Here is a 16094-nt window from a genome sequence, read left to right on the forward strand (position 1 = left end):
TACTGGCGAGGAAGCTGAGGCTCAGCGAGTTATTGGTTTGCTCAAAGCCACACAGGATCCTGAGGCAGCCGGGCGTTTCCAGCACGCCTGCTCTCAGCGGCTTTGCAAAGCTGCATGACTGAAATGCCTGGCATTGTCCCCGCCACCCCGCAGTTGCTCAACAAATATTAATGAGCCTGCCTATGGGTCAGCCCCTCTCCTCTGCCAGACAATCCCCACAGAGTGACAAACTGTCACATAGCCGTTGCTTTGAGAAATTGAATTAAATTGCACGGTGCAAAGAAAAAGTAGACCTTTTGGAGTTTTTGGAAGAAAAACCCCTAACCCGACTGCTAATGGTGGGAGTTTGCAGGGGCCTCTCAGGCCTTCCCAGCCCGATTCTTTTTCCTGCTGCCTTCCCTTTTGTGCCGTTTCTTCCCCTTTTTGCTTGCAGTGAGTTCTGCTCTCCTGTAGGCTACAATGTGTCAGTTGTTATAAAATCCGGGAGGTGGGGCTTAGTGACGAAGGCGGTGGGGGAGCGCTGGCTCAGCCAGCCCTGCAGGGTGAGCAGTCCAGCCCCGGTTCACCAAGCCTTGCAGCCGGAGAACTTCCATCTCGCTCCCCTGGCTTTGATCCTCACTGTACATCAGACCGGAGGCGCCGAGGGGAGGGAGGATGCGAGATGACCGGCCCTTTGGCAACCTGACCATCATCTCCTTAGCAGAGCCTTCGAAAGCCAGCCGGGGGCTGACAGGACGACCAAGGAGGCGCCCCGCCTCTTGTGGATGTGTGTGTGTGTGTGAGCGGGTGTGAGTGAGGGTGTGTGTGTTTGTGTGTGTGTGCATGTCTGGATGAGTGCGTGAGTGCACGCGCGAGTGTGTTTGTGTGTGTGCGTCTGAGTGTGTGAGTGAGTGCTCTTGGTTATTATTTTTTTGGAAGAAAAATCTTGAAAATCTGGGGCAGGTTACCGTGCTCCTAGGGTGGTGGTTCTTCTTTTGCAAGAGGAGCTGACCAGACCAAGCTACTAGAGACATTTTTCCACGAGTCAAGAGAATTTTCCTACCAGACCGAGAGGATTCTTCCCCTGGCTCTGCAGCGAGTGAAAGAGATTAGCTCCTAAACCTGTGAAATCGACCAGAGCCGTGTGATTACCAGGGCTTGAGAGTGGACTCGCAAGAAAAGGAGAAATAAATCAAACCGCCTGTCAGTGCCTTTGGCCACATTGGAAGATGTCATCGCAAACTAAGTTCAAGAAAGACAAAGAGATCATCGCCGAATATGAAGCCCAAATAAAAGGTGAGATGTGGGCTGGGGAGTCACGCCTCCCCTCCCCTTTCCTTTTTCTCTTGCTCTGGCTTCTTTTTGCCCCCCTTTTCCTCCCTGCCATCGTGAAATGTTGTTCTGCATCAATAATCTTATTGTGAGGAGAAACAGCGGCAGCCGCACAAGTCCGGACTGGTTTCAACTGCAGAGAGCGCTGGCGCTGGGAGCATGGAGTACAGAGCGGGCACAGTCACTGCATTGCAGGTGTGTGGGGAGGATCCGGCGCCCGGCTTTAGGAGTGTCGCCCATACTCCATCATCTTGGCCGTGACATGTCACTCTAAGCCCAGTTTGACAGACACTGCCTCCTCCCCTCCTCCCAACGCTAAAAGCCCCTTCATATGATGTGTATATTTTACGACCTGCTTTTTGTTTTTCTTTCTCCTTTTTGGTTTCCGTTGTGGCTTCGCCTCTGCCTCTTTCTCTGGGCTGGGATTCGCATGCGTGTGCACAGGGAAGCAGCATCCCCGGGCTGCGTGTCTTTGTCGGTGTCTCTCACTGGCCTGGGTTGCCATGGATTAACTGTTATGGGGCATATTGATTGAAACTAATGCAGGCATTTAGGCATAAAGAGGGAGCTCGGTGCAGAAAATGTATTCTCTCCCAGTGTGCAGCCCCAGCCACTGTCCATGCACTAGCGTTTAGGGTCATCAGCCTTCATTCAAAGCCAACAGCTCAGTTGCCGGTTGGGCTGGTAGGCGCTGCCTGGCTTCCGTGGTGCCCCGGGGAAGCCTGCCGGGAGGAAGAGATGACCTCTGGCTGCTTGTTCCAGCTCTGGAGGCACGGGTGCACACTCCTCTCAGAAGCTGCTCCCTAAATCCTTGCTAAAGGATAAAGCTAAAACCTTGCTCCCTAAAACGCTAGCAAGGTTACATGGGAAACCGGACACAATCGCAGAGACAAACGCAGGCAGAGTCCTCATTTGGGCCAGACAGGGTCTTCTCCCACCCTCACAAGTCCTAGGCTCAGCTTTGGCAAGGAAAACCTGCAGGCACCATCCACCATGTCCGCCCCTTCTCCGAGGATGGACCCTAAGGGAAGCCTGGGCCGGCGCCTCTTAGCATCTGTTTTCTCTCTGGTCACGGTTCTCCTTGCTGCGACACAGGGCGTGTTGTGGTCTCTCATAGAAGGAGGAAAGACAAAACACATCTTCCGTGGATGTTGATGCCTGCCCTTGTGGTTGTGGGCGGTGTTGGTTATCTGGGGCTCAGGCGACCTGAGGTTGCCACACCTGCTTCTAGGTGCTGCTGCAGCTCGAGACTCGGTGACCCGGGAAGTCGGGGCACCTCTCCCGGAACGGCGGGAGGCCGGGCATCCCCAGCTGCTGCACACGCTTCTGATGCTTGGGGAACTTCGGGAGGGGAGCAGCCATCGGGGGAGGCCTTTGTTTTTTTCCCAGTCTCGCCAACTGCCTTGTGCCTTTGAGTTCTGGTCCAAGCCGGCATGCTGGTCACCTCTGCGCGGACCCCAGTGAGCACAAACGCTTCTGGTCCCTGCTCACCTCCGTCTTCGCTTTCAGTTCAGTGCAGAAAACAGTGACTTAGGATGTTTCCGCCCTGCTGGAAATTTAGAAACAAGCCCTTTATTGGTCAGAGATTTGAATTCACCCAACTGCTCAATACAGAAAAAAAAACCAGTTTTGGTCTTTGCCTATATACTTTTTAGGGAGTTCATGTTTTGTAAAACTAATTTGGCTATTATTTTTTTTAACTGACATTCCCATGAAAAATTCCCTAATAGAGAAGGGGATGTTGAGTTTTGGACAGTTTGGAGTTTTAAAAGCATCATCTTGGTAGGAAATTGGCTTCTCTCCCTTTTAAAAGTTTGCTACCCCTGGGCCGGGAACTCTGCTTGAGGATCAATTAAGCGTTTATTGCTCTAGCTGATTCTTCTACTTTTTACGGTTCACCTTTATTTTAGCAACTAATTAGCAAGTACAAGGTAGTGCATTTCAGTAGGAAATTTGTCCAAATAATCTTGTCTCTTCCAGACTCTAAGTGTCTGCCTTCTGGTTACAAGAGTTTAATCTCTTCCTTGGGAGTTGCCACCCACAGGATTAGGTCAGGATGCCGCTGTGCCCGGAACCGTCTGCAATCTTTTCTGTTAAAATTCTGTTTGTTCATCATCATCATAGTTATTGACGTGTGGACAGGGCTCTACAGTTTGCGTGGCTCACTCCGAGATCTCACAACTCTCGGCCTGCACCATGTAGAGAAAGGGCTCGTAGGAGCTCAGTTTTGGACATGAGAAAACTGAGGCCTGGTGGCATTGAATGACTTGCCCAAGGTCACGAGGCTGGAAACATGAAGGCCCCGTTGTCTTCTAGGCTTAGAATTCCCGATACATTGTTGCCTGAAGGATTGATGTCAGGAGCAGATGGCAGTTGGGGGGGGGTGGGGGCGCCTGGCTGCCTCTTGATGGCCTTCCATTGTTTACCCTCCTACTTTCATCCCTGGCCTTTGTTGCTCACCTCTGAAGAACGTTTGACCAATCACCAAAAATAAAGCCTGGTGCCGAGCGCCTTTCTCCCCGGGTATCATCTGGCCAGTTTAGTGCAAACCCTCCACTGAGTTAGACAGATTTCATAATCTGTGAATCTTGTGAGCTTTTGATTTTTAAAAAGGATGCTGAGTTCTTTGTTGACTTATTCTCTTTCATCTCTTTTTGAAGAATTTACTGACCTAATAAAGGAGAATGTTTGAAAATGGTTTTTTTCCTATCGTAAAAAATTTTAGACTCATGCCTTCTCTTGCCTCATCAGATCCTTGAATCCCTTTGATTATATACCTGCAGCACTGTAGTATGTATACCCTGTGCTTGCACATTTCCAGCGATGGGGAACTCACCACCTCCCCGGCCCACATAGTCTATCTTTGGACAGCTCTGGCTGCTGTAAGTGGCTTTTATGTTGGGTTAAATATGTCTTCATCCACCCACTGGTTCTATGGTATCTTCCCCTTGGGACTTTCTCGAACAAGACAGATGCTGCTTCCCCATGACTGCCCATGGCGAGTCTGCAGACCTGACTGTAGCCCCTGTGATCCACATCAACCATAGTCCATATGGTGATGCTCACGTGCTCATAATAAATAGTTCGCTGCTGCTCATCACCTTCACTCTCCTTTGCACCTGCTGCATTCTGGGTTGCAAACTCCAGTGACTTTGGGTGTGTGGCAGATAGAATAAATGAGTGAAGCTGGCCAAGTAAGATGATTTGTGGCAGCTGGCCCACCACCTCAGCGAGGGCAATATAAGAAGGGGTGGTAGTAACTATGGTAGGCCTGAGAGCACATGTCCTGTCCAAATGGGCAGTGACTACTTGGGTTCAATTCGTTGTTAGCATTTAGGAATGGAGGCCCAGCCAGATCTTTCCATTTTTCAACAGGTGCCAGAAATCTAGATGAGAGCTGTATACTTTTAAAGAGTTTTTGCCAAATGGACCTCCAAAAGATGGTACTATCAAATGTCTTCTTCAGGAGTGCTATTAAGTTCTAAATGAGATTCTCTACATGTGACCAGAGAAAGAAAACAACTGTCACCTCCTTTATGCTGTATGTAATGCTTCTATTAATATAGCCCAAGGGTGGAATTAGCTCTTTTCACTGCCCACTCCCTCACTGCACCCTATATATTATATCTACTACGTTTCTCCAATCTCCTAGGCTAGGAGCATTGTCAGAGAGAAGAAAATGAAGTGAATTTAATATGACTTGTTCTTGGTGACCCCAAACTGGGTTCAAAAAGGACGTTGCCTCCTGCCTGAGGTGCTCACAAGTGTTCCTTTCGAATCTGTTCAAGAACTCTGCCTGAGAGTGACACCGTATTCGCTAGATGGGAACTGGCAAGCTATAACTTCTTTCCCCTTTTGAAAATCAGAACAACATTTGCCCATCTCCAGCTTTTTGGCACCTATCCTGTTTTTCACAGTTCTCTCAAAGATCACCGATAGTGTTTGGTGATCTTGTTTCCAGGCATTGTCGGTTTCCTGGACTTTAATTCATCTTGCCATCAGCCCTCATGCTCTGTTTTGCATTTATTCAGAGTTCCTATTTCCATTTCAACCTAATAGAAAATTGAAATAGAAATGCAGTGGTTGACTTTTGTGTTTTATTTTTTATTATGTACCTAAGTTCATTTCAGGCTATCTTCCTAATAGCAAAAGTCTAGAATTTGGGGGTGAAAAAGCAGATACTGAAGATCACAGAGAGGCATGTATTCACTCATTCATTTATGCATCCACTCAGTAAGCACTGAGTATCTGCTTTGTTCTTAGTCTTGTGCTGGGTCTTGTGAGAGATGCAAAGTATCTGAGACAGTCTCGGCTTTCTAAGAGTTTTCTTGGAACGTCGTGATAAAATCAGCGAAGGGGATAAAAAACCAAAACACAAACAACTTCGACTGAGCACCAGAATGAGTTTAGTCTTAAAAGGATTATACTAGAGTGAGTGAGTGGACGACCTCCTTAGGAGCCCTCACTCTGTTCCGCAGGCTTCAGTGGGAAAAGTAGGCTGGGTTGGGAAACAGTGGGGAGTGGTGGGGACTGTGGCTGATTAGGGAACTGACCTAGAGGAGGCAGCTGCTGCTCAGCTCCAGTCTGTCATTGCCACGCAGGAATGTGAGCCCAGGAGTGGTCAGTTCTTTCAGTGTCTCCAGGTCATCTGGATTTTAAAACAAAATCTCTTGATTTTTATTTAAGAATTTTTAAATGTTAATTTTTTTAATTGGGTTATCTTTTTTATTATTGCACTGTAAGAGTTCTTTATATATTCTAGATACAAGTCCCTTATCAGATATGATTTGCAAATATTTTCTCCCATTCTGTGGGTCGTCTTTTCCCTTTTTTGATGGTGTCCTTTAAAAGCACAAAAATTTTTCATTTTGATGAAGTTCAGATTATCCACTTTTTTTCCTCATGCTTTTGGGGTCAGATCTAATAATCCTTTGCCAAATCCGGGGCAGTGATGAAAGTCTCCTGATTTTTAAATGGTGGCTCAAATATTTAAAAACCACTATGCTGCCTGAACAGACCTGTCAGGAGGACGGTTCCAGCCCGTGGCCCACGAGTTTGCAACTTCTGGCCTGTAAGTGCAAGTCCATAAAGGGTCCTGGTGATGGGGCCTCAGCCCGTTTTCCTGTTTCATCTTCGGTCATTTTCTCTGTAATAGGCCTGTGCTCTTATAACCACATCAGACCAGTCCCTTGTCTCTGAATCCTCCCTACCTTTCCCACCTCCCAATCTTTCCCCATTTGTGCCTTTGTTCTGCTTAAAATGTGCTCCCCCCACCATGCGGGCAGCTTTTCTTGGTCTGGCCAACCCCTGATGGGCCGTCAATGCCTGCTCAAATGCTCCCTTCTCCCAGGATGACTTCCCACCTCTCCTGGGCAGAATTAGTGGTTCCCTCCCATCTATCCCTCTATTCTGGGCCTTACTATCCTTTCTTACAATTCTGTGTTTAGTCCTTCGGCCGTGAACTCTCGAGGCAGAAATGCTTACGCTCATCTTTGTTTCCCACCGCGCTTGACACGTGATGGGTGGAGGGCGTGGCTGATAAGTTACTGACAAGAAGTTTTACTTTTAGAACTTGTAGCTCAAGCAGTTATTTTCTTTGACATTCGTTAGCTTGGGCTGTATAACAAAACACCGTGGGCTGGGTGCTTCAACAGCAGACATTGATTGTTTCAAATAATCGTTGGATTATCTCACAGTCCTGGAGGCTGGGAAGTCCAAGATCAAGGTGTCTGCAGATCCGGGGCCTAGTGGGAGCCGAGACCGGGCTCGCGGACGTTGCTTTCTGGCCGCGTCGTCACGTGGTCCTCCCTGGGCGTATGGAGGGAGCCCTCTCTTCTTCTTCTAAGCACCAATCCCACCGGGAGGGCACCCTTCTCACCGACTCATCGAAACTTGATTACCTCCCGCCCGCCCCCACATATCATCGTACTGGGGCTTAGGGCTTCAGCACAGGAATTGTGGAAGGACATCAACACTCAGCCCACAGCAACACCCATACTTCCTGTTCCATTCAAAGTTGGGATTTTATTGGTAAAAGAAATGTTTTTCATGGTTTGCTGCATTTCCTTTTTGTCCCTGACAGGGAAGCTGTTTATTAGGGCAGAGTTGGTGAAGGCTGATGTGCTGTTTGATGAGGTGACGTTTGTCCCAGTCCTGGTGGATGTGGCTGGGGGAACACTGCACTCCAGCCCCTTCCTGGTTCGGGGAAATCAGTGGATCTGGGGGTCTATATTGGCCATTTCTGGAGTTTTCACCACCAAGGTTTACAGGTTAGGGATAATCTTTCCTTTCCAGAAGCATCTATTATTCATTCACTCATTCCCTCACTCATTCAGTCAGTGACTGTTATAAGCCATGCTTAGGCTATACAGCTGTATTTAGCAGTGGGACGTCATTGATTTTTATTCAGCTCTAGGTCTCAGTCGTATATACAGCATCTTGTTCTATGATCCCAATAATTCTGTGAGGTAGTCATGTTTATTCCCATTTTATAGATAAAACCTAAAGTTCAGAGAAATAAAGTAAATTGCATCAGTTTGCACAGCGAACAGTGGCGGAGCTCTGGTGTAAACAGGTGTCTTCCTGCCCTCCGGTCGTGCAGGGGGGCAAGATGCGTGCCCAGGCAACAATGCTTCACTGGGGGGCCAGGCTGGGATGGGTCTTAATCTTTGGCTTCACCCTTTCTAACACATCTGTGCGCCTAATTCAGCCTCTCCAAGTCCCCTCTCGATGCCCCCGAGCTGTGCTGATCCCTTCCCTCTCCCCCAGGGAGTCATCTTTGGGAAAGCGCCCACTGGAAACAGCCCAGCAGCCTTGACGGAGCTGCCAGACCTACCTCCACCAACCTGGAAATGGAGAACCAGAAATCTGAGGTGTCTTCTAGTCCAATTCGCCCACTTCTTTTTTTGGATGTGGAAACTGATGTTCAGAGAAGGGTTCTCGCTCGCAGACACTTCTAGACCAGGTTTCCATGAGGGCAAAGGCTCTCACTGCTTGGTTCATTGCTGTAGCCTCGTGCCTACATCTAGTTGGCGATCAATGAACCTAAGGAGTTGAACTGCTCTGGTGGGGGGTGGGGCACAGCCCGAGGGGTGATGGGTACCTGGGAGGCAGAGCTGAGTGGCACCTTGGAAAATAGGACAAAACAAGGATATAACAGCTTAAGGATTGCAGAAGTCAGGAGGGGATGAGGTTAGGCTGCTCCAGAAACTGGGTTCCTTCCTCGTAGCTGCCAGGAAGGCGACAAGAGTTGACCGCTTAAAGGTGCTGAATTTTGGAACCTCTGGCCTAATACGGGACCCGGAGAGCTGTGTCCTGGGCTCGATTTCCCTTGTAAATGATTCATTCCTGATGGCTTGCTGGTGTTTATGGAATATCTTGGCTGGCCAGGAGGGGATTTTGGCTCTATGCTCTTAATTTGTTTAATCATTTAGCCAATTTATGTCTGGAGTAGTCTTCCCTGAAGTGTATTCCATGAAACTGGATGTAAAGAGGCGTTGGGTGGAAAAATAGTTCTGTGGTCACACGGGTTTTGGGAGTTCTAGCAGAAACTGAGTTAACTAGATTTGTTTCCCTCAGGACTTCTGGGAACCGTGAATGTGTTAAGTGTGAATCGCCCAGAAGGGGCCACGGACCTCCCTCAGACATACTCGATCTTGCAGACCTTTTCATGGAACATCTCACAAGACTCTGTTCCCGAGATTACATTTTGGAAAATGTCAGGCTGCGCAATTTGTGGATTATCTAGATTCCTTCTCTTTTTGCCTTTTGCCCGGTTCCCTAATTTTTATGCTTGTCTCGGAGGGCAGTTTGAAGAAGGGAAGAGATAAAACAAACGCATATCCAGCTCAGCTAAGTGACACCAATGTGGTGTTTTGAGGTCACTTAGAAAATGTGGGTTCGACATTTCCAATTACAGAGCACTCAACTGTTGATTTAAATGGTAATTTGGCGACAGCTCGCCCCTGATCCACTCTGCGTGGCGTGTGCGTGTGTGCCCGCCTGTGTGTGACAGTTGGGGGGGTGCACTCGGCTGCAGGTGGTGTTCAGGGGGCCTTGAATGGACCTTGGTGCTGCCCCTGGGGTTGGACAGTCGATGTCAGGTGACAGTGGCGCAGCTGAACACGCAGAAGCCCACAGCCCGTGCCGCCTCAAAGTGGACAGATCTCAGCCACAAATGCAGGTGCACAAGAAATATGCTTTTGTCTATTTTTCTGTAACTTGATTTCCATTTCACATCTCCATTTTTGCTGGGGGCAGCAGAAATAAGTCCAAGTCAGTTTGGGGTTTTCTCCTGTTTCCGCCAGTGGCGTGTCTCAAGGTCCGGGGCACTGAGGCAGTGCTAAGGGACACCTGTGTGGTTTACCATCAAGCTGCTTTGGCAGCTACCAAGATACCTCCTTCCTGTGGGGTCTTGGGTAGTTGGTCCCTGCCACTGATCCTTCTTTGTTCCAAACCCCAGGCTCCTTTGCGTGTCCCCGTATTCAGCTCCTTCCACATGATATGCAGCCACGGGGGGTCCTCCTGGGTCTCGCACAACATGCAGGGTCAGGAGAGACTCTGGACATTTGTCACAGACCTGTCTCACCGTGCCAGCCCTCACTTCTCCTCCAGGCCCTCCCTAGGGCCCTGCCTGGGGAGGTGCCCCTCTCTTCTCTGTTCTCAGGTTCTGCAAATTTATATGGGGGCTCCCTCATCACCCTCTTTCCCTGGGCTTGTTTGGGGTGAGGAAGGGGGGAGGTTTTTTCCTTATAGATCCATAAACTCTACATACACCTTGCTTACCAAATCCTGGAAATCTTTGTCGGTGTGTTGGGGAAAGCAGGTGATGGTGGTGATATCCTGGCTCTTTGTCATCAGACATTCTCTCAAGCTATTGTCCAACAGCCCACATTCTTTCTATTCTCCCCGAGGGGCTGACTCTTTCTTTGTATTCTCCCCGAGGCAATGAACACAGAATGTCCTCCCCGCCTGAATGAGTCCAAGAGGCGTAAGGAAGTATGGAAGAAAAACCTTGAATATTTCAAAATATTAATTGCTGTGAATCGCCTTTCTTTGCCATCTCCCCCATCCTGGCCCAGACCACCATCACTTCTTGCTGGGACCATGGCAACAGCCTCTTAACTCAGGGTTTCTCAGCCTCTGCGCTACTGACATTTTGGGCTGGATCATGCGTGTTGTGGGGACTGTCCTGTACAAAGGGGGATGTCGAGTGGCGTCCCTGATCTCTACCCACTCAATGTCAGTAGCATCCACCCCACCAAGTGGTGACAACCAAAAATGTCTCCAGACATTGCCAAATGTCCCCTGGGGGGATGGGCAAAATAGGCCCCAGTTGAAAGCCACTGTCCTAACTGGTCCCCTGCTTCCTCTCTTGTCCTCATAGTCTGTTCTCTCCACAGCAGCCGGCAGCAATCCTTACACAATGTTAATCTAATCATGCCACTCCCGGGTTCCAAACCCTCTGGTAGCATCTCTCTGCATGAGAATTGACTCGGAAGCCCTGCTCTGCCCACCTCAGCCGCCTCACCTCTCCACTCTCCTGGGTCCTTGCATTCTGCAAGCTTCGAGCTTCAGCCCTTTGCATGTAGCTTTTCCTTCTTTCTGGAACCCTCTTCCCCTGGATTGTCATGTGCCTGGCTCCTTCTTGCTCTTCAGCTCTCAGCTTGCATGTCGCTTCCTGACCACCCCGTCTTAAGTAGCCCTGGAGCAACTCTGGGCCCAGTTGAGTTGAATTCCCAGCAGGGCCCTTACGGCTCAATGATCTTTTCTCTTGTTTGTTTATTTCTTCTCTTTACCAGAATCGAAAGGCTGTAAGAACAAGACTTTTGTTTCTCTTGTTCATTTGTGTTTTGTTAGCACCTAGCACAGCACTTGGTGTATAACAGGTGATCAGAATATTTGTTAAATGAGCGAATGAACGTAGGTGTCCTTGTGATGGACTTTGCACAGAAGCACACATAGATATTCTGCCTCAGGGCGCGTGGGAATGTGCTGGCAACTGTAGTTTAGAGGCACATAGTGAAGCAGATCCAGGCTTTCCCCAAACTCTGGCTGAGAGGTAATTCAGGAAGATGAAGAGTCCAAAGAAGGGACAATTATATCTATGCAGAGCCGTCCAGCCGATGGCTTAGAGGGAACGAGGCAGAGACACCGGGTAGCCACTTGCAGGGTTACTGCAGGGAATCCAATATCTTCTGTTGATTGAGTCCCTAGTATGTATCTGATATGGGGACACAAAAATGCCGTCCCTGTCTTAGATGGACTCATAGTTTTCTAGGAAAGAGAGTTACAAAAATAGATTGATTATAATACAGTATAGTGAGTCCTGGGACAGTGCTGGAACCGCACACTGTGGAAACTCAGAGTGAAAGTGACAGCTTTGCCAGCGAGAACTGGAGAAGTTCTTGTAGAAGAAAGGACTTTTAAGTAGGGTTTTGAAGGATGGGTAGAAGCTGTCCAGGTGGTTAAAAGGCATTTCATGAAGAGAGAACAGCATGTGCAAAGGCATAGGGGTCGAGAAAGGCCCTGAGTACTTGGGAAATGGTGAAAAGTTTGATGTGGCTGAAATCCAGGGGAGGTGGAATGGAGCAGGGCTGGGTGATGAGACTAGAAACGAGAGGAGCTTGACGTTTCTTTCTAACCGTTGGATCCTATGAGTCTTTGGCCTTGGAGATGATGGTTGAGAGTCTTATTTTTTTAATAATTTTTTTTCTGGTTATGGAGGTAATACATGCTCATTATTTTAAAAGTTTTGAAAATACAGAAAAATATGAAAAAGAAAAGCAAAGAATCTAGAAGCCACTACCTGAGATAACCACTATAAACACTGAATGTGTTACCTTCCAGACCTCATCTCTTTCTCTGTTTTATATCCATATACAACAAAAACTGGGATTTTTAATGGAAAGTAATAAAAATAAAACTGATAGGCAGATCATCATAGGCCAATAGGCTTAGAGCTTGAAACAGACAGAGTATGGCCTAAAAATAGACAGAGTTTGCCAAGCGAGAACATCCATCAGTAAGCATGACCGCCCACGCGTTTGGACGGTACTTGAGGGCAAGGGGTTGGTTTGTTGGAAAACATTCTATTGTGGTGGCTGGCTTGTGTTGGCCGCTCTGTCCCACCCGATTTGCATAAAATTGGGGGGAAACGGAGCTCACACATCAAGAACTTCCCTCAGCCTCACATCTGTCCCAGCTGCTTTCAGCTGAAATCTTCCCCCTTCCTGGTCCCCAGTAGTCTCACTTCCCTGTTGGTACCCAGGCAGCTGTTCTGCCTTTGGCAGGAGGTGGTAAAGGAGAGTCTGTCTGGGGCAGAGCATGCAGCCTCAGCAGCCATTTACCCTCCCTGTTGTACTTTCCTCTGCTCCACCTTCCCTCGCGATGTTCTCTGCCCGCGTCCTGGTCATCAGTGGCACTTTGGGGATTCCTGACTGCTGGTCTGCTCCATGGTGATAACCTGCTGTCTCCTTACCTCTGATGACCTGGGAGGGTATTTTCAGAATACAGTTTACTCTAGACCAGTAAGTTTTCCAACTCTTTGTCCGACAGAAAGGCCTGGGTTCCTGTAGGGGGGTAGAGTTCTCACCGAGAGATGGGAGCTCAGCGGAAAGGGAGAGCTCCGTAGGGGAGCTTCCATAGCTTAAAAGAGCTTTAAAAGGAACCAGACAGAGAGATGACATGAGAGGATGCTCAGCAATGAGACACCTTAGTCACTTTCAGGGGCACAAAAGAGTGGGCGTCGCTTCTCAGATTTTACTTGGACTAAAGAATGCAAATGGCTGAGTGACATGGCTGCTCTCCAACTGTCATCTCAGTGGGGCATTTCCAAACAGAGTTGGCCAGTATGTTACTTTTGCCTTTGTAGTGTCTTTATTTTGATCAGTGGCCTCTCCAGACAGTATGTTTTGGATCTCCCAAAGATATATCATCTTGGGGAAACTGAGGCAGAGCAACAGTCACTGCTTGTCTTCTGACACCTGGTAACTGATTACTCCTTGACCTCCCACCCCGGCCATTTGGGCTCCTGACCTTTTGCCTGGTTGTGGTCTTTTGAGTTTATTTGTCCCTTGACCCTCAGCTAATCTAGGGCTCTAGTCTTGGCTTGATCCTCCTGCTCCGGGCCCTACCCTGAGTATCTCTGTCTTCTGGATCTCATACTTGGCATAATATCGCCATTGAAACTCTGTGCCAAAAATGAGGGAGGCCCTACTGTTCTCTGCCAGAATCCAAAATTGTTATGCTATTGGGAATAGTGGGAGAGAAATCCTGAGCGTGTGGGGGGCCAGTTCTTTGATTTAGTTTAACAAATATCTGTTGAGTTCCTACTGTGTTCCCTGCCCTCCTAGACTTTATAATTCTGTGAGGAAGAGAATTTTAACTTGTAAGTACGAAACTGTTGAGTGGCGTGAAGGAGTGGTAAGGAGTTCTTGGGGGAACCTAGAGCAAATGGATCGAAGTGGGTGAAAATGTTGCAGGTGATTTCTATATTGATCTGAAAAGCTGCATCATATTGGCCAAGCTTATCTCACCGCCATTAATTCCTGAGCTGTTTCGGAGATAGACAGAACCATCTTTCCATTTAGAGAAGGGTCAGAAGCCATCAAAATATTTAAGGCATCAGAAATATCAGTACTTCTAAGAGAAACACACCACTCCTGGGGTCAAGGAGAAAAATGGTTCCAGAAGAGGAATTTTATAATAGTTACACTCAAGATGGTAAATACAGTTGTGGGATAAGTGCTTTTAAGGTGAAATTAAAGCCGAGGATCCACTGAAGAGGATTGAAATCCATCCTGGTTGGAGAGAGTTGTGCTAAAGTCACAGAAAGTAGGGGAGACAAGAATAGGGATTGTGGAAGGAGGCAGCTGTGATGTGCGGGGGGACCGTGCTCTGGATGGAAGCGCACACACCTGGGTTTCAGTCTTGGCCTATGGCTTATTAGCTGAATGACCTTGGATAAGTCTTTTCTTATCCAAGAAAGATAAGAAAAATAGGGATACTACCTCACCAGTTTCCTTATTTGAAAAATGGGGATAATAATCCCTCACTCGTGTGTGTGTGTCAATTAGTTGAAATAAAACTGCTGGCACACGGGAGCATTTGCTGAACATTCATTGAATAACTAAACTGATAAGAGGGTCACCAACATTGAGAGTCCTGGACAGTGAACCTGAGCCTACAGGTGAAACGCTTAGTAAGTGTGCCTGGTTGGAAAGGAGAGGAAGATGGGGCAGTACTGGAAACCCATCAGTAGAGGCGGAGTTGCCAGCATGGGCAGCTGGACAAGGAAGGTTCCAGTAAGTCTTAGACAGGCATGATGCTTGCTTTGCCTACTGCAGTGTTTTTCCCAGTGTGGCTCCTGGCCACCTGCATCAGAATATGGATGGGGGGGGTGGGGAGGAATTGTAACAAATTCAGATTCTGGGGTCTCACCCCAGACCTAATGAATCAGATCTCGGGGGGGCGGGGGGACCCGGGAAGCTGTACTTTACAAGTGCCCCAGGTTTCATGAACTTGAAATATTTGGGCCTGGACTGTAGTAAACTTACCAACTTGACTGTGTATCTTTTTTTTGAAGGCAAAAGAACATTTAGTAATCATGTAGCTAACTGATGAATGAGAAAAAAACTGAACACCCCCCCAACCGTGTGTGTGTATTACAATCCTATTTTTTTTTACATAAAAAAAATGTGCGTCGTTATGTTTTTGGGTCTGTATACAAAGAGTCTGATAATTCTTTTTTATTTTTCAAGGAAGATTAGCCCTGAGCTAACTACTGCCAGTCCTCCTCTTTTTTGCTGAGGAAGCCTGGCCCTGAGCTAACATCCATGCCCATCTTCCTCTACTTTATATGTGGGATGCCTACCACAGCATGGTGTGCCAAGCGGTGCCATGTCCGCACCTGGGATCCGAACCGGCGAACCCCGGGCCACTGAGAAGTGGAACATGTGCACTTAACTGCTGTGCCACCAGGCTGGCCCCTGAGTCTGATAATTCTTATTGGTTGGTAATGATGTTTTTCCTTGGGGACCAGGAATAGGGTGGAGGTCAGGGGTGAGGCAGGAAGATAATGACAGAGAACAATGGAAAGGAGACCTTTTTCCCTTATATTCTTCAATTTTGATTGACTTCTAAAATAATGAGCATGATGACTTTTCTAATTTAAAAACCCAGAAAGTTGACAGTAAGTAAGGAATTTATTGACCAATTTCCTGTTATGGAGGATGCTCAGACATCAGCTGAACTGCAAGAGGAAAGAAAGAAAGATGCCTGCAAGAGAGATTTACATTATGCTTAACTTCTTGTGGTGTTCATTGTATATTGTAAGAATGATTGCCGAAATGAAACATATTACTTTATTGGATTATTCTCCCATGAAGTGTGGATGGTGTTTTTCCCTGCTCTTTCAAAATTCTAAGAGATGGGTATAGAAGTGGAGTAGTCAAGTCCAACCATTTAATATTTTGGATTTAAATCAGGAGCCATGCGGTGCTGTGTCCAGAGTCTGGGATTTAAGACCTGATTTGCCGTCTCTGATCTGTCTTTTGAGCAAGGCTCATCTCTCCGTTCTGCATCCTCGCTTCCTCCTCTGTAAAAGGAGGGCGTTATCTACCTTAAAGGTTAGTTGCTGTGAGGATCAAATGAGGTGGTGTGTGAGAAAGTGAACTCTAGAAGCTGCAGAAATGTTAATTATTTCTATTTTTGCTAAGCTCCTCCCCTAGACATGCTGCTATTACGTGGGGTTGTTTATGTGTCTGTCTCCTGTGAGCTCATTG

General features: G+C 47.7%; 1 protein-coding gene across 12 annotated transcripts in view; it reads left to right on the plus strand.

Moving 5' to 3' along the window:
- The first annotated feature begins 499 nt into the window (after positions 1-499).
- Positions 500-16094, plus strand: part of SRGAP3 (SLIT-ROBO Rho GTPase activating protein 3) — a 246090-nt gene continuing 230495 nt past the window's right edge. For all 12 annotated transcript variants that reach the window (XR_011496353.1, XR_011496354.1, XR_011496355.1 and 9 more), the window contains exon 1: positions 500-1275. Coding sequence is in view for 9 of the 12 variants with exons in the window: in XM_070492686.1 (XP_070348787.1) it covers positions 1209-1275 (67 nt within the window). In the remaining 3 variants the exon portion in view is untranslated. The remainder of the gene's footprint in view (positions 1276-16094) is intronic.

This window comes from Equus asinus, chromosome 21 (genome assembly GCF_041296235.1).
Source record: "Equus asinus isolate D_3611 breed Donkey chromosome 21, EquAss-T2T_v2, whole genome shotgun sequence".
Lineage (NCBI taxonomy): Eukaryota > Metazoa > Chordata > Mammalia > Perissodactyla > Equidae > Equus > Equus asinus.